Source organism: Echeneis naucrates, chromosome 19 (assembly GCF_900963305.1).
Source record: "Echeneis naucrates chromosome 19, fEcheNa1.1, whole genome shotgun sequence".
In the NCBI taxonomy this organism is placed as follows: Eukaryota; Metazoa; Chordata; class Actinopteri; order Carangiformes; family Echeneidae; genus Echeneis; species Echeneis naucrates.
Window position 1 is genome coordinate 363,682 of NC_042529.1, and position 26,524 is coordinate 390,205.

A 26,524-nucleotide genomic window follows, 5' to 3' on the forward strand; every position below is an offset into this window, starting at 1 on the left:
TCAGGTGAAGCAGCTGCTGGTCCGGGGGGTCAGGGGTCAGGAGTCAGGTCTACATGTCAGTCTCTATGGACGGGCTGGGCTTCCGGTCCATGATGTCACTGTCTGGCTCCGCCTCCAGCTCTGAGGTGTCTGGCGGCCCCGTGATGCTGCTGCTGGTCACAGGCAGCATCCATGATGTCGTCTGGGTCATGTGACTATCACCAGTCAGGAGAAAAAAGACAAAGAATGTTACCCATCAGCCACCAGGATGTGTCCTCCGGGCCTGGGGGGGCGACCCCTCCAGGACATGAGACCCAGCTGACTGATCAGTAAACCTGTTCATAACTTTACCCATCAATGACCAAAGGACGCCCCCTCCCAATATGTCTCTGTGTTGGACAATGATCCGTCTTACTTGATGTAGTATTTGACTCCGTCTGCAGTATAGGCCTCGTCCCAGCCATAAGGGAGACCTGAGGGGGACAAACGAGACGATCAGACCAATCAGAGGACGAGGGTGTGGAGCTGGACCCCCCCATGGGGATTTTACTGTCCTTTTCCACACCGATGTTTGAACTCACTATAAAGCTGGAGGACAAAAGTCTCCTGGCCTGTTTCAGTGAACAACAGACAGTTGAAGTAGGGACACGTCATACGATGGAGGGACTACTTCACATGTCCCTCCGCCCACTAATGTCAGGACTTCTCCATTCCTTCAAACAAGCTTCCACACAACGACACCAACACCTCTGTCTCAGGTCTGAGGGTCCGGTCTATGGACCAGGCTTCTGTTGTTAAATCCTGACGGTCCAACTTCAAGGCCTAACTGTCGTTAAGGCGACTCTTGTCCCACCAGGAACAAAGACCTGACCTGAGGCAGGAAGCTGCTTTGTGTGTCTGTGAGATTCAGTTCCCAGACCGAGTTCAGGTTTCTCCCTGTCAGTCTGAGTGGGGGGGAAGTGGGGGCAGGAAAAGTCCTGGAGAATTAGACCCGCTGGGGGGGCACAAAAAAAAAAAAAAGTGTGTTTTTTTCATTATCTTTAATTTTCATTCTTGGTTTTTTAAAATTCCACAAATTTAAGTGTAATTTAAAAACTCACTGAGGTTTTGCGTCAGCTCTAACACACACACACAGACGATGCAGATAGATATGAGTCTGATAGGAGACATGGTTGTCATGGTAACCGTGTCTGAGTCGCTTCCTGTGAACAATAGATGAGTGAAACTGCTCAGTTTGTGTGTCTGTGTGTGTTTCTGAGCAGGTATTCACACATCATAGTGAAAACGCTCACAGAGGCCTGGATGTGTTGACCTACTTTGTGTTGCGGTTTTTGTTGTCTTTTCATTCTGTCCATCAGGACTGCTCCTCAATCAGGGATGTTGATGATGCAACTGCGCCTACGTTTTCCCGCCAACGCTCTGATGGAGGGAAACGAGGCGTCCGTGATCAAAACCCAGATCCTGGATATGGACTCTGTCTCAGACTGACACAGACATCACGCTCTGTGTATTTCCTGGAAAATCACTTTGCAGGTTTTTAGATTTCTGTGTTTTCATAAAAGTTCTTAAGTTTCAGTCTTTTCCTTTAATTGTGATGAGTATCAGATAAAAATATAAAACATAAATAAAGTTCTGTGTTCGTTACCTCGTTAAGAAAAGGTCATTACAAATCACCTTTTATTTGGAATTATATTTTATTATTTTTCTCACTTTAATGAGAAGTCACAACTTAGCTCTAAGAGGAGGCAAATTTTACCTGTTGGTGGTTTCGGGTGCACAGCGCCCCCTAGAGGGCCCGAGTGATTTAGCATTTATCTAATTAACTATGAACCAGAAGACATCACATCTTCTCTGATGATCTCTGAAATGTGCTGAATGTTCATAACTTAAAGTAGAGTCACCGTTTTGTTGTGTGTTTTGGTTTCTTCAGGTAAAACGAATCCTGAACTTTAATCAGATCAGTGAATTCTTCAGTTCAGAATATTCACAATATTAACTCCCCAAAAAAAGAAAGACAAATGATTTACAGAAAATATCTTCAAACATGACTTCAGACTGGAGCTGCCGTGGTCCTCGCCAGATCCACTTCCTATTTGAGCATCACGGCTCCTTCATCTTCCCGACCTTGTGTCTGGAGGTGAGGGAGATTTTTCTGGCTCCGCCTCCAATCAGTTGGATGTCATTTCCAGAACAATGGACCGACACAAGCACTTGGCTCAGGTGGCCGAGTGGTGAGACAGAGCTACAGGTGATTCTAACTGCCATGATACTGTAAGTTCACCGTATCAGAGTGTTTGATCGTTTCTTAAATGAAGGTATTTGTTGATGCTACAGAGACAATTTAAAGGTCAACTACGTCACACCAATGTTCGGCAGTTTGGTCCATTCACTGTGACACAGAGGTCCTTTAGTCATCTTCTCTTGTCATTAATTTCATAAAATGATCATGTTCAATGGGCCAAACTGCTGAACGCTCATGAGGTCCATGAACGTCGGTGGCTTCCTCCTGGTGGATCAACCTGAGAGCAGCTTGCTGCCTTCACAGGTTCAAACTCTGGACGAAGCCACAGAGCCGACTGGGCTGATAAAAGCTTCACAGAACAGAACAGTGTTTCATGCAGAGAACAGAGTCCGTCACTAGCAGCTACTGAGGAGACCGGGATTTGGGAGAGTTCAGAGTCAGTTGGCCGTTGAGGTCCGGCTGACGTCCCGGGGCCTCGCTGATGGCGGCTCCTCTAGAAGGTCAACACTGAAATGGGGAGGACAGTCACTCACAGCGGCAGGTTGGCGGGACCGGGGCGGCACAGAGAGGAAGAGGAGGAGGAGGAAGACATGCAGACCCGCATGCGTCGACATGATCACTTACAGTCGACCTCCAAAATGGCGCGGACCGTCCTCGTCAGCTCCTTCGCCTCCTGGGCCAGAGTGGCCGCCGTCCAGGGGGTCTTCTTGTAACGAGAGGGGAGGCCTTGGCTCGATGTGCCAACTTTAATGTCTCCAGAGCTGCATGAAGAAAAACACAAGTCACATGATGAGGGCAGGTTTTTCATTGTCTCCGAGCAGCTGCTCCTTCCGACGGACTCATGGCTACTAAAACACTGGGCCTTTATCTTCACCCTTTGAATCTGATCAGACTTCACATCAGTGAAGTGAAACTCTGAATCTGAAAACACTGTTATCGCTCCACGAAACACAGGTCATTCACCCATACTGAAATCTGCTGCTCTCCTTCACTTTAATCAGCGTAATCTTCCAAATCATAAAGACCTGAAATGGTCATTTGTCTCTGATGAGGAAAACATCTCAGTGAGTGTCCCAGATTCAGCAAACAGGTGAATAAACACACCTGACCGAAGGTTTGGGCTGTTATGAAACAGGAGCTGAGCTGGCCCACTAACCTGGACTGGGAGAAAGAAGCCCAGTTGGAAGCGGGAAGGCTGAGCGAATTAATAACATGACCGATTGACCTGATTCACTGATTCACACTTACACAAGAGGCTGAAGGTGAACAACACAACACTGAAAGCAGGACATGGGCTGGTCTGGACAGGACCAGACTGAACCAGGCTGAACTGGACCAGACCAGATATAAAGGAAGGAGAAAGAAGCAAGATAAAGAAGGGAAGGGAGAAACAAAAACAGGCTGAGACGGTCTTTTCTTCTTCTTTGGTGTTGTTGTTCACACACACATCGACCTCACACTCTGCGTGACGAGATGTTTTGTAACGCCGCTGCCTAGCTGCTGCTCACCACGGGCGGCCATTTACAGGAACTAACTGCTGAACCACCTGGACTGAAGTGGGCCAAGGTGTGTGTGTGTCGGGCTAATGGGCTCTTCTCTCTGCAGGCGTCATTATGTGACCCTCTGAGGTGTTGCGGGGTCTACAAAACAGACCTGAACCAAGACAGTCAGTGGTTCAGCCCAGTGGAGCTCAGTGGATGGAGGGAGGGTTGACTGACACACTCTGTTAATGTCCACACACAGGAAACACACACACACACACACACACACACCTGTAGCTCTTGGTCGGTCCGGGATTTTCAAGCAGAAAATCTTGAACGTTCTGCAGAAACCAAAACAAACAAACAGCTGCTGTAAGTCTGGTTTAACTTCAGTTCAACTTCAGTTTAACTTCAGATTAACGTGAATAGAATAAAATCTTTTTTCTCTTTTACTTCAACAAAACTCAGCAGTTTTCCCGTCGACATCTCGAAGCCCTTTTTGGCTGCTTCACTCTTCCGTAGCTGACACTCCAGAACAGCCACCTTCTTCTTCAGCTCCTCCGTCTCCTCCTGACATGAAATTAAAGCATTTACTCTTCAACAGTTTTCTGTTTTTTTGTTCAGGTCATCACAGTCACAATAACAGGAACAACAAACGCACAACTCAGCAAACCTCCTTCACTGAGTAAAAGCAGGACGGTCGAACCTGATTGGCTGAGAAGCCGAGTTATGTTACAACACAGGTGAATCTGTGAAGAGCCGGACGACAGTGACAGAAATGAGGACCGTCCAAGTTGAATGTTAGAGAGCATCTGGTTTCTGCTGGATTTTATTTCCTGGACTGGACACGATGAGTCAGTGAAGAACATGTGACCTTTGACCTTTGGATTTCCTCCTGTGCCTGGTCTTTATGTTAAGCGAAGCCGTCTGACTGTAGCTTCATGTTCAGATGAACAGTGGTGGGACTGTTGCTTTCACAGGGTTAGGATCAGATCTGCACCGCAACAGCTGACACGTCCAACGTGAAACGCTGTCGGCTCGCCATCAGCAGCCCACCGCCGCTCACCTGTATGTTGCCACCCAGATTTCTATTAAAATAACCTAACAGGAAAGCAGCGGGGCTTGGAGGGGCACACAGAGGAATGCTGGGAAATCATGAGGAGGTAACTTTACTGATCAGACCTTCATCATCTGCGCTTCCATAACAATCCACCTGTAGACTTCTTCTGTTCCTTTTTTTTCTTCATTTCCATTTTCTTCCAGTTTTATTTAGTTTTATTTCAATTTCAATCCATTTGTTTATAATAATAATAATAATGTGTTTGTGTAGTGTGTAACTTTAATGATGTAAATATAAATGTGAGAAAATGTAATGGACACTCACATGTATAATCCAAATTTATATGGCGTCGTGTCAGTGTTAAAAATTCAAATGAATGATGAATAACTTTATGCCTAAAGCCTAAAATGGAAGTGTAATGATGTGATGTATTATTTCTGTAATATCACAGATCAAAAATGTTAAATTTTTAAACAGACCAGCACAGACTGATGTTTCCAGCTCCACGTTGGTTCTGACTGTCACCTTATTGGTCGGCGCCGGCTGCTCCGCTCTCTGAGTCTTCAGCTCAGCGATCTCGGCCTCCAGAAGGTGGATCACCTCCTCGTAGTCCATCTCCATCCCCCTTGCCTGTTTCTGGGCCGCTTCAGCCAGCTGGATCCGAGTCCTCAGAGCCCGACTCTCCTCTGCTCCCAGTTTTACTTCCTGCCAGGAGGAAGGACGAAGGGAAGGAAGTGAGGGAGGACAGGAGGAAAAGAAGGAAACAGATTCACCATCAGAGCTCAACAAGTGAACAGACCACTCAGCAGGGATGCATTCAGGGCTGCTCAGAGCTTCTTCACCTTCATAAACCTCCAGCTGCTGGAGTCTCATCAGCTCTTAGTAGTTTTCTATCTTTGATAAGGTCTGATAACTGTTCACTCCTGTTGATCCTGAACACACAACTGTTTTATTCTTTAACACAAAACGAGAGAAAAGTCTCTGAAAAATTGGTCTTCATGTTGTCTTGACCAGCTTTTCCTTTTTACATTAGATTTGTGAAACTGACTCCAGACCTGGACCTGGACTGTCTCTTCTGTGTCCAGATCTGACCCGTGTCAGTGGACGGTCTGATGTTGTTATCTTCGTAACATCTGGTATAATTCCCACTAAAGCTTTATCACCTTTGTTCCTCTGCAGTTTAACTCTTGAATTCTGAAAGCGAATTTAACACTCTGAAGAGCAAAGCAGTAAAAATGTATCCATTTATTTATTTATTTATTTATTTTATTTATTTTATTTATTTTATTTTATTTTTTTAATGTTTGTAAAATATTAATTTACTACTCGGGGGTTTAATCACTGTACTCTGAGTAACAGTATCTGAGGAGGTTTGACTTCATCTGGTTCATCCACACTGTCTGTGTGAGGCCAACAGGGAAAACCAGGACGTTATATAACTGTCGAGGCTGTGAAACACACACCGGCAACAGTTAAGACACTGCAACACCTCTTGACTGGGAAGCAACCACTCCCAGTCCTGCTGACACACTGGCAACCAGTAACCCGAACCCCCAGCAATGAAATAAATACTCCTGCTCAGACGGTAAAATGATCCTGAGAGGCAGGAAAAGATAATGAGGTTCACAACCGGAGTGAATCCAGAGTTTTGTCATGATGCCTCATGCAACACAAACCCAGTAATATCACACCCTGACAACACAAAGACCGACACTTAAACACACAACACAACACTTAAAGTATAGTTTACAGGTCAGTACAACTGTTCCACGTGGAATTCTTTTATTCTCTTTATTCACCCACTGGATGAACCAGAACCGGCTCAACCAGCCCACAAACCTGACTGGACCAGATCTCACCAACAAAGAAATAGACACATCACAACGTGCACCAAAGTGTGAACTGTTTGTTCACACTGCAGCGACAGCGACAGTGACATAATGACTGGATGACACACCCATCCCTTGCCATCACCAGCATCCATGTGAGCCAACTTTCAATCATGGACCACATAATAATGAACAATAGTAATGATTTATAACTTCAACATAAACAACACAAAGATCGGGAATTCCTCCGATGTCCTTCATGGTTCCTACAGTGGAGTTCAGTTGTCATGGTAACAGTGAGGAAACAGTTAAAAGCTCTGCCCATCAGAGCGATTTACCCATGATGCTCTGCTGCAGGGTCACACAGACACACTAGGAGTGAGGGCAGTCCATCTGTCACTTTCACTGTTTCTGTCGGGGTGTGTTTGTTTTGTCAGTTTCAGGCTTCAGTCAGAAAGAGACAGATGTGACAGGACCGTCTGGTCTGTTTGAGGGTCAAGACCTGGTTTTAGGTTCAGATTAGAATCAGGTTTAGGCATCTCTTCTGAGGGGATGAATCAGAGAGACAGACAGACGAGGGTTCGCCCTGAGGATCTACCTGGAGCAGGTATTAGGGAGAAATCCCTCTGAGGAGATTAAAGGTTGTCATCTTCAGGCTGCAGAGCGAAGCTGCTGTAATCTGCTGTCAGCAGTTCAGAGTCTCTGCTGCAGCTTCTCATCTCTTTATGGTTTAGTTAACGTTTGTTTCCAATCCTCGCTGACCTGCATGTCTTATTTTCAGAAAACTGAATCTTTAACTAACAACTTTGAGCTGAATGAAGATTTGTCAGAGTTCAGTGAAGGAAAACTGTCCCTCCCTTTCTAAAGCACCTTTTTAACCTTTTCCACAGCTGCAGTATTCAGAGCCAACACAAAACCTGAGTGGACCTGCTAATTTCAAACACCCAGCAGCATTTACTGTTTTCAACATACAGAAGGCTTGGAGAAACAGCCACAGTCAGACCACATGCTGGTTTAATTTGAATAATCTCAGTTTATCAGAATATTTCCTCTGATCAGGGCTGCAGTTGTTCAGCCATTGTTCTCTCCTCTGTTACGGGGAACGATGGCGAAGCAGGAAGTCCGCAGCAAACAGCTCAGCTCTTCAGGTCCAAACTGCAGATCGGAAATGTCCCAGTTGAGCGTTTGTTGCTGCAGTACCTCCATCGGCTCCGTTTGGAGATAGATATTGATTCGTTTATGTAACTAAACCAAAGCTGAAGTTAGAAGAGTGGGAGCCTGAGAGGCTGAGATGAGACCCTTCAGCTGTGATTCACTGCATATCCAGGAGGAACGATCTGACTGCCCAAAAACAGATCCACTCCTCCCACCGCCAGCCTGCTGCTGCAGTCCACCTCTACCTCCCACACACACACAGAGCTTGACCTGCTGATCTATTTTAAAAGAAGCTCCCTTTCAGAAGCCCACACTCTCTCCCACCTGATCAGACCAACTATAGAAACACAACAGAACAGCATCAATAACAGTCGCACTTTTTAATGTGGCCATCAGTTAGAACATCAGCTCAGCCAACACTCTCCAAAGTTTACACTTCAGTTTTTATTCTATTCTGTCGTTGATTCAACATGCTTTGTTTTAGCCCTTTTACAGCCACATGAAGGCTTTTCTCTTTTCACTGAGCATGTGCAGATGTGAACATGAAGGAAATACTCAAAAGAGAAGCAGCCAAGCTGAAAGCTATGCTGACATGGAGCTGATAAAAGGAAGTGATGTATCTGAGGCGTCATGGCGGCAGGAAATCAGATTAGGCCTTGCTGTTTTCATCAGGAAAAGAGTCACATGACCAAACAGAAAGTGAAGGTGTGTGACTCACCTGTTTGACTTTACCCAGCTCCTCCTCCATCTGATGGTGAACCCGCTGAGACTCCACCAGCTGCTCCTGCACCAGAGGAGACCAAAAGGAACAGGTCATCAGCAGCTGTTCTCCTGTGTGTGTGTGTGTGTGTGTGTGTGTTACCTGCAGCCTCTTGATCTCCCTCAGGGCCTCGATGTGCTCCTTCCTCAGCCGCTCCATCTCCTCCAGGTCCTCCGAGTCTGACAGCGATGGCTAAACACACACACACAACTGTCTTTATTTAGTTATGCTTTATATATCAATCCGCAGACTTTTCACTCTTATTTTCTTTTCTCTGTTCAGTCCAGTCTCAGTCTGGGTTCAGGTTTTAGGCAGTCTGATTTGGAACATGTGATTTTGTGTTTTTGACCTGTTAGCTGCTGATCGATCACTGTGACACTGTGTAAACCCGACAGGAAATCGTTACACTCCACTGATGTGACAGTTCACATGTCAACAGATCAAAGACGGAGCCACAGACCAGATCCTGGACCAGGACAGAGACCAGAACCCTTTTGAACTTATCATGACACTGATGATGATGAGCTGCAAACAGAATAAACACTAATATGTAATCAGAAATGGTGCATTTTTACATCTGCTGTAGGAACCACAGAATTGGTAAGAAGTCAGAAGTTTGGACACACTTTCCTATTCATCTGAGTGATAAAGTGTGTCCAAACGTTTCACTGGCAATGTACATATAAATATCCATGGCATTTTAATACAGGAGCTGAGGACTCCGACAGATTTGATCAAATCTAGAAGATCCACATCCTCTAATTAAGCTAATTTCTTTTTAATGGCTGGTTGAAATGAATGGAGGGAGCTTGTATGAGTCCTCTTACATACATACATTGCTCCTGTTTTACATTAAATTTGTGATAACGAGTAAAGCAGACTAAAGTAAAAGGTCAGTGACAGGTGGTCTCCTACCCGAGGATTGGTGGGCGACTCCAACAAACTGGACAAGTCGGCAGACGTGAACCTCGACCCCAGCTGAGTGACAGCCAGCTCCTCCAGCTGAGGCTTGAACAGCTCCCGGATCAGATTCTCCAAGTCTGAGGACACACATTCAGAGTCAGCTGATTCTGTCTTCTTTTCCTGATAAAAACTGTGTGAAGCAGAATAACCAAAGAAAGGTTCCTCTCATGTGTTTGGGTCATTTCTATCTTTATCTGATCAGGAGTTCTGCTCATGAATGATGAAAAATCAGCTCTAAATATCTGACTGTCTTTATTCTGTCAACACAATAAACTCAGACCAACAGTCTGATGACAGAAAGTCGCTCCACATTGATGCTATTGAACACGCTCCATTAATTGTGAAGCTCCACAGCGTCCATTTCAGCCTTCAGCAGAGTCCGACGACCTTCTCAACATGGCAGCAGGAGCCGTTTCACCCACAGAGAGGGTCAGAGCCGGTCTGATCTGTGAGGGGTACAGATGTTAGCCTGAAAAGAAGAATGTGAGGGTGCAGGTTAGCTCTCTTACCTGTGAAGGCCACCGTCCCGGCCAGATCAGCTCGTAGTCTGGACCGGAGAGCCAGACACTGAGACTCTGTGGGCTTCAGACCAATCAGATCCAGAGCCTGCACACACACACAGATCAATACACACTCAGCTGTCAGCAGGAACGGCCTGAAACAAACTTCAATACACCACAGGCGCATCCATATCACGAGAAAACCCTGATCTCCAGGTTAACACAAGTTTTAAGGTCTGAGCTTGAGTTGACCGTGAGGTTTAGTCATTCTGGTTAAAAGGTTCATTTAACTTCTCCATTGTTTTATTTTGAAATGTTGACATCAAATCAGAAGAGAGAAACTGAAGTCATTGGATTCGTTTTTTTGTCAACTCTTTGCTGAATGAAAAATAATGTGGTGAAGCCGTTAGGTGACTGAAGGTCGTAGGTCACCACACCAAACAAGCAAAAAAGAAACAAAACTGAATCTCAACAACAAACAAACCTGCTCCAGTCTCTCCAGTTTGATGCGACAGCTGGTGCTGAGTGAGCATTTCCTCTGAGGAGGCTGACTGCTGCCAGGCTCTGCGCGCACAAACACACACACACACACACACACACACAGTGTCGGTGTCACAGTGGGATGATGAGGAAATGTCAGATCTGCTTCCTGTTGTCACCTGGATCTCCATCAGCTGCTCTTTGATAACACCATGTTGTTGAGGATATTTGTAAACAAACAGATTTACGTACCCGGGTTGGCGTCCGGGACGCTGTCGCCCTCTAGTTGGGAGGAGACACATATCTGCTCTGTTCTGCCTGTCGACACTCGTACCTACAAATATTAACGCAACATGTAAATCATATTTTGAAAAGATTGTGTTTATGTATATGTTACTTTCGCTGCCAGCATAACAATGATTCCTGACAGTGTTCAAACATATTTATGGTTTAATGGATCTGAATGAAAGGAGCGAGGAGCCGCTCAGGAGGAGGTGGGGCCTCAGCCTGAACTCTGTTCAGAGGACATGGAACATTGTTAGCATTTAGCTCAAAGCAAACCTGGCTGACGTTGACCGCCGGCAGGGTTTCACTGGCAGGATGCGGGCTGGAGGTGACCTTGGTGACCACGGCCGGCTGTGGAGGCATGGCACCCAGACCAGGGGACTTCGCCTGGGGCCCGCCCAGACCCCCAGGCCCCTGGTGGGAGATGGGGCTGTGGGGTCCGCTGCTGGAGCTGGACGATGACCTCCGCCTGATGAAGGCAATCTCCACAGTGGGGTCTGGTCTAAAAAAAAAAAAAAATAATAAAAAAGAACAAATGTGTTTTTAGAAGCAAAAGCTAAGGACCGAAGATGAAGGACCGTGACAATAATGTTTTTAGATTTAGTAAATGATTAGTGTGAAAATAGGGTTAGGGTCAGACATCTGACACACAATAATATAGACCCAAATCACAAATATCTGGTTGTATCTGTGTGTCCTTGTTGAACAGTGTCTGCCCGGTGGGTTGGACCTCAGTTTGGTGCGTGTCAGGATGCTCCTGGCCTCCTCGTACGTCACTCCGATCAGAGACTCTTTGTTGATGGACACCAGCTGGTCCCCGACCTGCAGCCTGCTGTCCTGAAACAGCATAAACGCACAACCATTCAGATCCTCATAATGAAAAACAGTCAAATCAAACACGCAGAAACTGTGCAAGGTCCAACAGCTCAAGTTTCATGCAACAATTTTGTGTCAAAGTTTTTACGCAACAATGGGGCTCTTGATAAAATGACAGCAATGTAACAAAATCAGGTTGAGATATGGAGTTTTGATGTGTGCTATTTAAGGCTGGACGGAAAAAAGATGAGAAAGCTAATAAGTCAGGGAAAGAAGGGGGCAAATTTATCCATAGACGTCAATACAGCCTGACTTCTGGAGTTGCCTGCTGATGATCAATAGATAGAATGAAGGTCCCAGAGTTCAGGTCCAGGTTTACAGGGAGACATTGAGCTAAATGTCAGTCAGGTTGTTGTGTGTCATTGTTGAAATCTGGGGGTTTTATTCTAAGCAGCTGCTTTTATTATCAGATTTATATTCACATTTTTCTGCTGCAGAAACGGTTTCATAATCTGGAATTAGCCGAGTTAAATCATAATACTGTGGTGGGTTCTAATCCTGAATGGCACTTTGTTGCTTTACAGCAGTCGCACTTTGTTTTTTGGTGGATAAATAGATGAATGCTGGGCTGTAATGGGGCCCAGATCACGTCACTAGCAGGACCCTGACCTTGTGGCAGTCTCCTCCAGGCACTATTTCCTGAATGAACACCATTGGTCCTTCGGCACGGTTGGCTCCGCCCTTGATGACGAGCCCTAGGCCTGTTCCCTTGGCAACACATATCAACTGAATGACGCTGTCACTGAAAGGAGAGAGTCAGGATGACACTAAGGATGATTAGATCCACTGCTCCTCCTCTTCCTACACTCCTCTGTGAAAATGCTGAAGATGCTTCTCACTATTTTTAGTCTTTGCTGGTGTTTCCTGCAGAATCGAATCAGAACAGGTTACATAACCACCTTTAAAACTATTTAATCTGTTCTCAGTTTCAGATCTTGTTTTAGGTTTGTGCCAAAGTAGGAAACATGCAGCAGATTGTGTCCTCGTATAAAAGTTAACATGAATCTTTATAACAGACGGTCACATGTCGAAACATGAGCTTAATCAGTGACTCTACACAAACCAACTAAATGGTTGGAGCTGCATCAGATATCAAAATGTATTATATTAAATATCATTTCATAATAAAATAATTACTAGAATCTACATGATAAATTATTAATTGAATTTTGTTTCATTAGGACAAAATAAAGGGCAGCATAGAGCCACGGTTGGCTCTGTTTCCCCACAACAAGAAGGTTGAGGGTTCGGTTCCCGGCCTGGGGCCTTTCTGTGAGGAGACTCCAAAGACATCATGTCTGGGTTCATTGGTGACTGACTATCCTTACTGAAGTCCACCACGTCGCTCTCACCTAAAGGCGTGCATGGGTGTGTGCACGGCGTAGGGGGGGTTGGCAGAGTAAGGGGGGGCATGGCTGTAGGCGGTGACGCCCTCTTTAGGGCTGAGGAGCTGGGGGCTCTCTGACCTGGAGGAGGAGGAGGAGGAGGCGGTGTCTGTCAGCTTCCCTGGAGAAGAAGAAGAGTTAGATCCCTCAGATTTCTGACTGTGGCAGAGACAGAGAGTGAAGTCAATGTGTTTGGACATGACAGGGAAAGGATGACAGGCTTAGAACAGTCTGGGAATTTTTGGAAAAATTGACATCTGACATCCTTAAAGGTTTGAGGTCAGGTGACAGGTCAGATGACATGTCTTAACTAGCAGCTTAAATGTTTCACCTGTGGAGAGCTGAGTAGGAGAGATTCGTCCTGATGCTGCGATGTGATTAGAGCCGTACTTCTCCATCAACTCGGCAAACTCCCTCCTAAAGGACACAGACACACACAACATCTCTACATTTAAAAGCATGACATTGTGTGTTAATGTTTATCTTTCTTTTCTTTAATTCCTACAATATTAGGTCTCGGCCTGGCTTCCTGTCTCTACAGCGGCAGATCAGCAAGGGTTTGTCTCCCTCACATGGACACATGTGAAAGCTCAGGTCACTCAGACGACCACTGTCTGATCTGGATTTGATCGGATTGGCTGTTAATTCCTTTTAAACAGGATCAGCCAGGCCACTGAGACAAAACATCCAGCGATCAGAGGTCACTCACACCGATCAGCCGTCCGACCTCACAGCTCCGTGTCTGAGACACAACCTGGACACAAAGACTCCCAACATCATGTTTATGGTGATCTAAACTGTTGATGTTTGTCTATGGGGAAATGTCCCTCCTCCTCCTTTATACTGAAGTCTATGGGAAAATGTCCCTCCTCCTCCTCAGTAAACGTGTTCCTGATGAGTTTTTGGTCTCAGTCTAAAATAAAAAATGTTCATTTTTTTAAATGAAGCTCCATTTAGAGGAAGGAGGGGAGGGCTTAGGGGGCGGGGCTAGGCCCAAGTGATGCTTCCACTAATATCTAATATTAATATCATGATATTATCAAAGAACATCAACATGATCTTCCCTGGAGAAGTTGATGATCATGGGAGTGACGAATGAACAGAACACTTGAGAACAGTTTCGCTTGATAAATATTATCTACTTATTTTAACATGAATTAATATCAATGTGACTACTAAGTTGATTGAATGAACAAGCTGCTGACAGTGACCTGTGTACTCCGACTGTCCCTGAACTACCCTGCAGATTCACCAAACTCCACAACTTTTCACGTCTGCACATCAGCTTAAAAACCTCATAATCTTCCAGGCGAGATCCAATCCAGCCTCCCGAACTCACCAAAACTCCATCAATAAGCTTTAGAGTCCACATTTGTTTTTTTCATGCATTTAACCTGTGAGCCCAGCAGAGCGCCCCCCCAGCTGTGTGATTGCATCATGGTGTCCTCGCTGTGACCCGCTGTACCGCTTGGGGGGGCCAGCTGCAGATAATAATCATAATTTGTTTTAAGTGTGAAACAAAATAAATCACTGCAACAATCGAGGTCAAGCTCTAAGGTGAAACATCTGACGTGTCACCGCAAAGCTGCTTTACACTCACACACACACTGATGGTTTGGTTTCGTAATAGTAAAAATGAAATGACTTCTCTCGCTGCCAGAGGAGGGACGACCTTCCCTCTGCAGTCACAACAGTCACCTCCCATCAACCCCTGTGATCATCTTCCTCCTCTGGGACAAACTCATCATCATTTCTCTTCACCTCTCTGTATTCCAGTTTACCTTTACAGGTGTTAAAGCACTTCCTATGATTAATGTTTAGTTTACATAGTTGTCACACATCGACTCTGATTATTTCACTCATCATATGTTGGTATTAATAAGAATCATGAGTATGTTTTCAAGGTTGAACTCTGAAATCTCCATTTTCAATATTTCACATAAGACTGTGAATGTACCCATAGAGAGGGTTTTTTTTTATTTTATTTAAATTTAGATGTTTTCAGGAGACACATTCCCTATTAACTGATTGGTGGATATGAGCCAGTGAAAGGCCAGAAAACAAAGACCTGATGGGATTAAACTCTGCACAGTGTCCAGTTTCTGCTGAGCTCCAACTCTGCTCAGCTGGAGTCTCCTCCTGAGTCCAGACTCTGGACAGCAGAATGTCCCTATTGTGTCAGACTGCATTTGTCTCAACACCGCAGGCTGAAGTGGAAAAGCACAGGAGACAGCAGAGTGCCAGGTCAATTTACCTCCTGCTGAGGAACCTCAGGGCGCTGCCTATCATCCAACTCGCTCACCTCAGTGTTTGGGCCAAGGATGGATCAAACTACTGACACCGTTCATTTCGGTGGCAGTCAAACGTTACTGAAAACATCAGCAGCAGTCAGACGTCAACTTCATCTTCATAAACTTTCCATTTAACTGTCCAATGAATTTAACTGTCCTGAATTCTATTTCCATCCATTAAATTACAGATTAATGATGTGCTGGGTTAACAGAATGTGTGCTGTGTGAAGATTAGATTCTAGAAAAACTTTTTTTTAACAAAGCTCTGGTAAAAAAGATTAGATTTTAATGTGTGTTTCTTCACGCTGGCTGCTTGTGAAAGAAGGAACCTTTTTTTGACTGGGAGAGGATGGTATCTGGCCAGGAACAGGCTTTCAGGAATGTCAGGCATCTTTCAGGGAGGATTACACACCATGAAAGCAGCAGGAGCCTAAAGACGAGGTGGTAAAATTGGGCAGAGCAAGCACAGCACATACAGACTGGAGTGAGGGAAGGAATGTGTCGGATTATCACCTGGATTAAAGGTCATACATACAGTCTAAATGTTTAAAGGTCCATCCGGTCCAAAGGTAGACCTTCATGTGGTCTTCAATTCTAAATCTGGTCTAGATTTTATATCAATCCAGTGAATGTCTCAAAGGTCTCAGTCCACAGAGAAATACTCAGAGTCTGGATTCAGAAACTGAATCTTAAAACCAGCTGTCAGGACTTCTGGGACTTTGTGATGTCACAATAGAACAGACACCTCACCCAGCCAGAAGGTGGTTATTTCACAATATAGGCGATGATTTTTTTACCTTGATTCGTCGTCTCTGGCAATGAGCAGGCACATGTGATTGGAGAGCGAGGCCGACCTCAGGATCTCCACCGCCCTATCAGGAAACAGGACCGTAAACAGCTGTGATGTCACCTCTGACACGCCACATGAAAACACTGAAAGCTAACAGAATCTACCATCAACAATCACAGTCAAACTCACCTCTCATTGGTCACCCCCATCAAACTGATGTTATTGACATCCAAAATCAGATCCCCTGACTTCAGTCGACCTGGAACAGAGAGCAACAATAAGACAAACAGAAGGATGTTAATAATAGCAGTAATGATCATAATAACAATAATACAAAATTACAAAGAAGAGGAATAATGAGAGAAATGGAAAAAAAGAACAGTAGTAAAGGCAAAATAAAACTCTCTGTACCGTCCAGAGCTGCCAAACCTCCAGCGATCACCCTCTTGATGTAGATACCAAAGTCTTCACCCGTCAGCTCTCGGTAACCTCCGATTATTTTGACACCTGTGAAGGAATGCAGACAGGATCACGACTGTTTAAATGCCTGCTGATAAAAATTGTGTGTCCCTCTCAGGCTGAGCTGTAGTCAGAAGTCAGAAAGGTCAGAGAGGTCAGAGGTCAGCGGGAAGATCCTCACCGAGCCCCTTCTTGCAGTCGCAGAACTCCAGCCTCTGAACGGCTCGGTTGATGCCGTGTGGGCCCATGATCGTCCTGGCAACAAGGAAAAACACAACAGGTTCAAAAACATGTCAACATTCTGCTTCATACAAAGCCTCTCTGTCTCTCTCCCCAGAGCACTGCTGCACAAAATAATCAAATCATCACAGGATTTGGTCATTCTCTCCCCCTCCTCTCCTCCCCCATCCTCCCTCCCTCCCTCACCTGCTTGTAAACCAATGAAATCTGTCACATCTTAAAAGGCTGAGCGGGTGAACCGTGCTGTGACCTCGATGTTAGGAAGCTCCAACAGACACAGATATGATTAAAAACAATTGAACCACAGAAAAGTTATGGTGCTCCCGACAGGCCCTGGGGTGACTCAGCGGTGTGTGGTTGAGCAGATCTGAAGGTGAGGAGGTTCAGGGATGAACAGATTCGTCCATCTCTGCTGTCAGTTTGAGCTGCTGTCATGGTTGTTGTCTCTGCTGACCAGAGTCACATTAACACATCACTGACATCAGGAAACGGAACTACCATCATTTCAAAACAAGATGTCCAGAGACAAGACAGAAACAGAGCTGCTGCTACGACGTAAAAAGAAGACCATCACTGGGTAAGAGCTGAACATGGATTATACAAACAATACAACCATTAAAAATGTCATGAGCCTAAATAATTGTAACTCATAAGATTAAAGTGAAATCTTTAGCTTTTAAACTCTAAAATGACTGACATCACCTAATGTTACATTTTAGGAACTATTATATTTCTGTTGCTAATTTCAAAGCTAACTTTAAATGTAATTTTAAATCAGATGCCTTAAACAGCTGGCCTGACTGAGTCTGCTGCTGCTGAAGCTGAACAGCTGGAGGTCAGAAGCTGTCTCCAGATGTTTATCTGAAAACATCTGCTGCTGCTGGAGATGAGGACGATGAGGACTCAGCCAAACATCTGAGCCGAAAATACTAAAAAGCTCTGAAGAGCTTTCAGAGAATTATCATTAATACCAAATTATTGATTGATGCCACTTCAAGTGTTCAGCGGTTCAGCTCAGGGTGTCCCACCTCCTTCAGGACCTCAGGCTGAGTGAACTGTGTCAAAAGATGCTGATCCATAGTCTAAACCTGCAGAGGTGTGGCGGTGAGGAGGGTTACAGGTGCCGTTATGTAAGGGATAAAAGTGGAGGACTGAAGACTCCAAGGTGAAGTGGAGGCCTCCCTGATCCCCCCGGAGAGGCTTATTTTTAAATAATAACATTATCCATCTTAACACAGCCTCCACCCAAATGTAATATCAACGTATATTGCAGCGGACAAACCCCTTCAGAGGGCCCTGGGGGGATGACTAGGGACAGTCCAAGGTGAAGCTGCAGGTCTTAGACCCTGTACATTTCTAGAATCTCCTTCTGCACTGTATTACCTCCAGTCCAGCCTGAGGTCTCTATCAGACCTGAACCAGACCTGAACCAGAAGGACCAGCAGCCCAACTCTGAGTCTGAGCCCAGACCCCCTACAGAGGAAACACATTTCAGGAGGACGAAAGCACACACTTCACATCTGCCCCACCTTACCCAAACCCTACCACAGACAGGTCCACGTCTGGTCTCAAGACCCGGGTCTGAGGTCTGTCCTCCGTGGGGACATGAACTACCCCACAACAAACGGATGACAACAGCACACAGCTAACAGATCTACTGGGTTCAGGGGGAGCAATTAAACTGATCACTTAATACCTGATAATCTGCATTACCTGCCGCGAGTGATTACCTTCACCGACCGGCCGGCTGCCGGGGGGAACACACTGTAACTGCAGCCTGAAGCTCAGCTGATCAGGGTCTGCTCAACTCCAATCACACATTCATTCAGATGTTTACAACTATTTGAAGATCATGATGAAATCTGTGACATCTCTTGTTTTCCTCAAATGTCATATATGTTTAACCAACACTGCAGCTTCCTGTGCGACCTGTCAAATTACAGTAAAACCCCGTTTGGAGAAGCAGCAGCTGTTTTCAGAGGACGGATGAACAAGCCGACAGATGATCAGCCATCAGGAGGAAGCGACGAAGCTGCTGCAGCATCAGGTTAAACAGAACTGCTGATCAGATCAGGAAAGAGCAGTCGTCAATGAGCAGATTCAGGTGTCACTCACAGTTAGAGACTTTTTGGTTTTCAGGTCAGTTTGGAGTCAACGCAAAACTTCTCAGGTGTTTCTACTAATTTTTACAAATATAATAAAAAATAAAATATAATAAATATAATAATAAAAAAATCAATTTCAAAATTTACGGGCTTTAAATTATAATGATTAACAAAAGCAGCGACTCGTCACAAACAAGGGGAAAAAGGTCTTGTATTGTTGAAAATGATCTTAAATTGTTTTTGATTAACATTTCGTTCCAGACTTTTCTCACTTCCTCAGAAAACTAAACGAAGCCGGGCGCCAGGCTGTTTTTTCCCCTGGTCCAGTCTAAACCAGCTCCCCTGTCTGAGTCCGGCTCACAGACAGCCCGACTGTCAGATGTTGCCTCCACATCTGGACCAAATCTGCTGCGGGTCAACGCGGATGATAACAGCTGGAATCCGCCCAGATGTGGAGGAATGTGGGCCTGACGCCAGAACCCAGGTTCACATCGCCCTCAGGGCCAGAGGCTGTCTGTAGACCTGGGCCTGGACTCTGGGTCTGCAAAGTGAAGCCAATGCAGAGGAACCGTGAAGGAGGTGACTCCTGTGGCTGGAGAGAGAAGTCAGATAGTATTGAAGTCTATGGGAAAATGTCTGTCCTGCAGCTCGCTAATCGATTTCCTGATGAATTTATGGTCTCTGATGACACCAAAATGATGATTCACAATTCTGCGTTTTCATGTCACCTTTCTGTATCACCACAACAGAAAACGTTGAACAAGTCAAGCTCAGCTGGTTCCTGTGATGGGAAAAGGCTCCAACTGTTTCAGCTAAAAGAAACTAAATTCAAGTTTCCAAATATCTTGTTTTGATAAAAAAAAGCATTCACACTGTCAGATAAATGTGCAGGAGCTAAAACACCCAAGTGAATAAAAACCGACAACTCCTGAACTGAAAAGGTACAAGTATTTTATTTCTGCTGATAAAAAGCTGCTGTTGCCCCTTAAAACACACAGATGACCCAGAACAACACACAGGCATGTGGACTTAAACTCTGAGGCATCTGCCGGTTAACAGGCTATAAACAGACTTCACCTCGGACGTCAGTGACCCACATGGAGTCAACAAGGGTAGGAAAACAAAAGCTGTAAACCAAGTCAACAAGCCAATGTGTTAAGAGGGGAAAAGGAAGGAGAGAAGTAAAAGAAAGAAGGAAGGGGAGGAAGAGTGGAAGAAGAATTAGCTTACCAGTAAAGTAGAGACAGCCCATCGAATCTCTCAGCCTCCTGAGGGAGTAATGGCATCGCACAACAGTCCAACACCGAAAAACACACACACACCCACACACCCACACACACACACTCACACACAAACAGCCACGATGAGACAGTAGCGGGTGTTTCGACAAAAGAGACGGGATGAGATAAGACGGCGGCGGTGGTTCAAACCGGGTCGGTGTGTGTGTGACCGCTGAGAGGAGGAGAGGGATGGAAATCCGCCGAGACAGGGAGAGACACACGCTTACCTTTACTCACTAATCCATGCTGATACCCGTCCTTCTCTCACACACACACAGGCATGCACAACATAAGCACATGCACACACACGTTGCAGAGGAAGCACGTTGTGGAAAGGCTGCATTTACCGAAGGCTCCTGTCTTCGGCAGAAAGATTAGAGTTTTACAGCTGAAAACACCGGAAGGAGCTTAAATGTCTCAAAGAGTTGCCACTTTGCATTTTCACAGATGAAAAAGCTGTAAACATCAACACTGCAGACAGTTCAATCCAGCGCACATCCACTGAAATTCAAATTTTATTTGTCTGAGTGCACAACGGAGGATGACTCATCGCCCAAAAACCGCTGGGATTAAAAAGACAGATGGAAATAAGGGAAGGAAAAGAGGAGGGAGAGAGCCTCCAGTCCTGACCCAGTCTGAAAGATCAGTACCAGGTGCTGAATCTGGACCTATTTCAAAGACACCCCATTAAGGAACAAAAGAATTAAGCTTGTGAACATGTTTCATATAATTTAAATTAACCAACGTCATATTTCCATGTCGGCGCAGCACTCAGCCAACGATGGCCTCAACAAACCAATTTAAACAAGCCAAGAAATCACTCCTAAGGTAAATTGAAGCAGAAAGATCAGCCAACAGTGATGAAAAAAGAGATGAGTTAGAAGACGAAGTTCTTGATTTATTTGGGTCTGAAAAGGTTAAAACATTTCAAATTCGGTATTCCGTTTTTAGAATATTGTGGTTAGCTCAAACCGTGTTTGAACTATATGAAGACAAATATTTGTGAGATGTCAAAAACTCCAGAATCAGCTCTGGAAAATGACAAAATGCTGATTAGACACACACACACACACACACACACACACACACACAACAGCAACAATGTCATTTCTCTGGTTTCAAAACTTCTGCAATAATTTGCACTTTTGACCTTAAGAAGGAAACTCATTTCAAAACCCATCACAGATCGTCCTGTACCTCAGACTAACTGCAAATCTCACCATTGTTGGTCCAGAAACATCACAGCTTCACAAAACTGGCATAATTTGGTTTATTTGTTCTTCAAGTATCCAGGGAAAACAATAAATACCCCAAATGTACAAAGCTTCTGTTAAATCCAACTGATTTCACTGAGTCAGTTCACCAACAGCTGTCATTTTTCTTTAAACAGTTCCAATGTGGTAGTTCCCAAATGATGAAACAAGAACACATAAATACAGGAACATGGTCACACATCAGTCTAGTCTTCCCTCCAACACTTAATGCATGAAATCCTCTCATTCCTCCGAGTGGTGAGTACTGAATATGACTCTGACAAGTTAAAGAGAAAATGTTATTTAAAAATACTATTTTGTCATAACATTTTCAATTTAAATTATGAATGTGTTTAATTTGATTTTAAGGGTTTCTGTTCAATCAATCAACACTGTAATCATTTTGGAAAATTTAATGTAATTAACTATGAATTTCTTGTCAATTGAAAGGATCAAAATATGTCCAGATGAAATTGTAGAGTGTCTTTAAAAATAGATTATTTCTTTTTAAGACATTTACTTATATTAAATGCGTTATTCTGTAAATATGATCAGGCGCATGTTTTCTAAAAAAAATTACTTCTGAAAAAAGGAACAGCTTCAAGTCCAATATAAGTATTAAGTAAGTATTCTCTTGTTTCTTACAGATTTAACGTTGACGTTAATAGGAAGGTAAAAAGAGGAAGCAGATCCTTTCCTAAAAGTTAAAACTATCCCTTGGTGTGGTCACACAGCTTCTTCCTTCTTCTTTCAACCACCAATATTAGCCCACAACTGCTTTTCATAGCAGCTCAAAAAAATAACAAACAAAAATGTTATCAGGTCAAAATGCCACCACCGCCATTTTAAACACCACGACTCCGACACCTGGGGGGGGTCGTGGCTGCCCCCCAGTTGGTATTCAGCTGGAGGGTGTGATTCTGCCCCCAGTCCTCACCATTGACGTCATCCTGGGGCTTCTGGGAAACATGGTGGCCCTGTGGATCTTCTGCTTCAAGCTGAAGGCCTGGAACCCAAACAACCTGTTCCTCTTCAACCTGGTCATCGCCGACTTCTTCGCTCTCGTCAGTCTGCCATTGAGGATTGATGCCTTGCTCAGGGGCTACTGGGTCTTTGGAGATGGTCTGTGCCGAATCAACCTCTTCCTGATGTTTTCCAACCGCTCGGCCAGCATTGCTCTGATGACAGTGGTGGCAATTTACCGCTACTTCAAGGTGAGAACCGCTGGCTCCCAGGTTTGAAATGATCGGATTAGTATAAATGTGATTCATCATCAGTGTGGTCTCGTTGCAGGTTGTCCACCCTCACCACTGCTTCAACCGAATGACAAAGCGCCAGGCTGCGTACGTGTCGGTGTTTGTGTGGCTGCTGGTCATCAGTCCTCGGGTCCCCATGCTGGCCTACAGCCACATCAAGGGCAGGGCCAACAGCACCCAGTGCTTCTTCTTCACATCTTACAAGGAGGCGTCCCGGGGCATCATCATCCTGGTCGGCATGCACCGGATCCTGACAGTGCTGGAGTTCATCATCCCGCTGGCCATGCTGCTGTTCTGCTCCATCCGGATCTCCAGCTTCCTGAAGGAACGCCAGATGGGAAAAAAGGATAAAGTGCGCAAGGCCATGCACGTGTGCGCTGCCATCGTCACCGTGTTCATGGTGTGCTTCTTGCCCACTACCGTGACAACCATCGGGGTGTGGGTGATCCGCTCTTACCGCCCATGGGACTGCACCGCCTTCTACACTTTCACCCAGCTCACCATTGTGTCCTTTGGGCTGAACTTCCTGAACTCAGCGCTGGACCCCATCGTCTACGTCTTCTCCAGCTCCATGTTCAGGAAGGCGCTCTGCAGCTCGCTGCCACGTACCCTTTGTTGCGGTCGGGGCAATGAGACTCCAGAGTCCACATCAGGAACTCAGTCCACCAGCCAGGATGAACTGAAATCCATGAGGGCCAGTAGAGGAAGTGAAGCCATGTGATAGGCTCTTCATGTTTTGCTGAGTTGTGAAAGCTTGTTTTATATTTTCATGCAATTGCTGTACATTTTGAATTACTATGATTTGTTGCAACTGCATGTAAATATATTTAAATGACAAATACAAATGTAGGTTTTATTTATCATGTGTATTCTATGAAGAAGGTTGAATACGATATTTAACAGATTCACGGGTGACTTTGAACTCATCAGACCTTTGTAAGGGTCCTTTATCATAAATAAATCTGAATATGGATTTCCTCATCGATAAGCTTATTAGTGGTGATAGACGATGAACACCATCTAGTGGACAAATCACCAACTACATCAACAAGCCAACAGACACTGACTGACCGTCACACCTTCCTCTGCAAACTGTCTGAGCCTATTTCCACAGTTCCCTTGATCTGCCAACCATGTCCAGCCTCTGTAAACTCAGTACCACACATGTAAGGACTCAAAGGGCCCCGAGCTTCCCTTTGAAGTGACTCTGGCTCAGAGAAAACCACAAAGAGACAGAAAACAGAAACTACAAAGTGACAAGAAATGATCACCAACAGACACAAAACCACTGCAGGCAGCACAGTCCGGATCTGGGCTCTTCTGACTTTTGGGGGTGCAGGGGGGAAGTCTAGACTTCCTGTTATCTGCTTCATTAAAAGTCATGAAAAGGTTTCATAGAGAGAGAAGTTAATGCATCAGGTGATTGAAATATACTTTGGCAATAAGGTGAGTAAAGAAAAGGAGCAGGAAGCATCAAAAATAAATTTCTGTTTTAGTCAGCCCCTTGCTAATTAAAGGATGGAATTTGGGGCCTACACACTACTGAGGGAAGGATCACCCTCGCAAAAACAGAAAAAGATTCCTACAGTAACAAGAAAAACGGAAACAAAGAAGAAAGTCCTTTAACAGGTGCTGAGTTAAGACTAAAGAAAAATAATCCCAAAGTCAAGCCACAGCACCTGAATGCATCATCAGGCCTGTGGAGTGTTCAGGCTGCTGCTGCTGCTGTTTGGTGTGTCTGAAGATAAGCTCCGTCTGTCTCAGGCACACATGCACACAAACTGCGCAGACACAATGCTCAGTACTGCACAACTCAAGGGCCGTCTGCAGAACACAGAGTGCACTCGATATATGTACCTGTGCTGCCCACCTGAGTCAACCAACACAGGCTGATCACAGCAGCTGTATTGGTGTCATTAATGAATATTTATTGAACAATACACACAGAAATCACTGATGAAATATCTCAGGTATGTTCACGTTTGAAGTGATCTGTGTGAGTTTGATCGTCTCACAGCTTCACTGGAGGAGCTGAATGTTTCTACATTGAAATTAACATTTAATTTCAACAAAACCAACAAAACAACCTCTGAGATATTTATATACACAGACTTTTAGCCTGTTAAGGGGCAAGGGGGGCTCACTGACCATTCTGTCTGCAATTCATAATCAATCTTCACCCAAGAAACTGAGTGGTATTACAAACTGTAATTCTCATGCTCTTGAACAGAATGAGAAATACTACGAGAAATATGCCATACTAAAGAGTTATAATATAGATAGCTTTAAGGTATGGTTACTTTTATTTCCCCTGATCAACAATGTGAATACTCTGCATTACTGCTGCACTTTACATAATACTTACCTTTATATACTGCACTATTTATATTTTGATATTTCCAGAAGGCTGCAGGTTTCATGGAACAATACTTATAATCATAAAAACCAAAGTAGACCATTATAAAGTCTACATGGATGCACTTAGATAGTGCTGATCAACCGCCAATCAACCAATCTCATCAACCACTTTACAATGAAGCTGCATTCACTCATTTACACACAATTATACGGTTCATAAAACACACCTTCACTCAGTTTACAGGCCAAGGGCCCAGGGGACAAGACGAGATGGGAATCGAACCAGCAAACACAAACACCTCGATGGAGTCCAACAGCATCAGTCAGTTTAGACCAGTTCTTCTGAGACCTCTAACTCACTAACAAAGATCAATCCACCCCCCAAAAGACCTGTCGCGTACAATTGGACATGTCTTTCCTGCCTGCTGGTGTATTACAATATTAATAATACATGATGATAATTATGGAAAGTTAATGATAAAAAGGTCGATTTAACACTAAAAGTAAAAGTTACCATATTTGTTCCAACCGGTTACAGTTGATCCTCTTCGCCGCTAGATGTCGCACTAAGTGAGCAGCGTGTCGGCTAACTTCCGGTGTCTTCTCCGGGCTAACAAAAAACAGCGGGAAAAAATCATTAAACACACAACAGGAAGCACACTTGAGCAAAGATACAATGACAACAACAAAACACCCTGACAACAGCCGTTAGCTCAGCCTGGCACAATCCTGTGCTAACGGTTAGCTAGCTAGAGACAGCAACATTCGCCCACCGCATTCATTATAATCGAAGTTGGCTAATGTTAGCATGCTATGTTAACATTAGCATCAAGTTACTCACACACGAAGAAGAAAACCAGTCCAGAGTCCAGGACCGGGACCGGGACCGGGACCAGCTCTACGGTTAGACAGGGAGGAGTCTGCCCTGGACCTGGAAGTCCAAACGGTCTTTAAAGGTCTGCAGGTCACCTGGTCCGGAAAATAGCTGCTCTGTTTTATTATTGTTATATTAAAGTCGTTTTTTATCATATAAATATATATATTATATTATATTAATATCCAGGTTTATGATTTCAAGACAAACCAGACCTGGACCATACCTAATATATGATATATTGATCATGCTGAATAAATGGATGAAAATATTGTTTATTTTGTCTAGCGGACATGACCTGGACCAGGTCTTGGAAGGTTTAGCCCCGCCGGATTAGCCCCGCCCGCTCGGGCAGACCCGGCGTCACAAACGAACTCCTCTGTTTCAGGGGGAGGTGGAGGCTGTTCCGGCCGTCGGCCTCCCTCCCTCCCTCAGTCAGCAGCTTCAGCCCGTCTCCGTCCGGAGGATCCGCATCTCACCTCTTTGAATCCGGAACCACCGCCCCCGAAGAGCCGGAGGAGGAGGATGGAGGGCCGGCGCTGGTCTGCCTGCCAGGCGGGGAAGAGTTCATTCATCAGCGGCCAATAAAAAGGCGTGATATTCCCAAGACATCCATCACAGCC

General features: G+C 44.8%; 2 protein-coding genes across 3 annotated transcripts; one reads left to right on the plus strand and one right to left on the minus strand.

The window, feature by feature from the left end:
- Positions 1-1,734: 1,734 nt before the first annotated feature.
- On the minus strand, positions 1,735-20,172 carry stxbp4 (syntaxin binding protein 4). 2 transcript variants are annotated; one of them, XM_029528022.1, is made up of 21 exons: positions 20,111-20,172; positions 16,717-16,790; positions 16,488-16,583; positions 16,266-16,335; positions 16,084-16,158; positions 13,327-13,412; positions 12,963-13,116; positions 12,220-12,352; positions 11,465-11,571; positions 11,011-11,236; positions 10,702-10,783; positions 10,454-10,533; positions 9,979-10,075; positions 9,422-9,546; positions 8,609-8,698; positions 8,465-8,530; positions 5,288-5,467; positions 4,156-4,272; positions 3,994-4,043; positions 2,846-2,982; positions 1,735-2,728 (listed from the first exon to the last, which is right to left on the minus strand). In XM_029528022.1, the coding sequence occupies exons 1-21, from the start codon at positions 20,164-20,166 to the stop codon at positions 2,715-2,717; spliced, it is 2,115 nt and encodes a 704-aa protein (XP_029383882.1). In that variant the 5' UTR covers positions 20,167-20,172; the 3' UTR covers positions 1,735-2,714. The 2 variants fall into 2 exon arrangements, with proteins under 2 accessions (XP_029383882.1, XP_029383883.1); XM_029528023.1 differs by having other exon boundaries at positions 4,156-4,269; positions 5,282-5,467.
- A 2,050-nt stretch (positions 20,173-22,222) lies between these two features.
- On the plus strand, positions 22,223-23,390 carry LOC115060410 (hydroxycarboxylic acid receptor 2-like; the record flags this gene model as incomplete). The annotated part of the gene is made up of 2 exons (XM_029528340.1): positions 22,223-22,627; positions 22,707-23,390. Coding segments are annotated over 2 exons (1,089 nt in total), but the record flags the coding sequence as incomplete, so codon positions are not given.
- Positions 23,391-26,524: the final 3,134 nt, after the last annotated feature.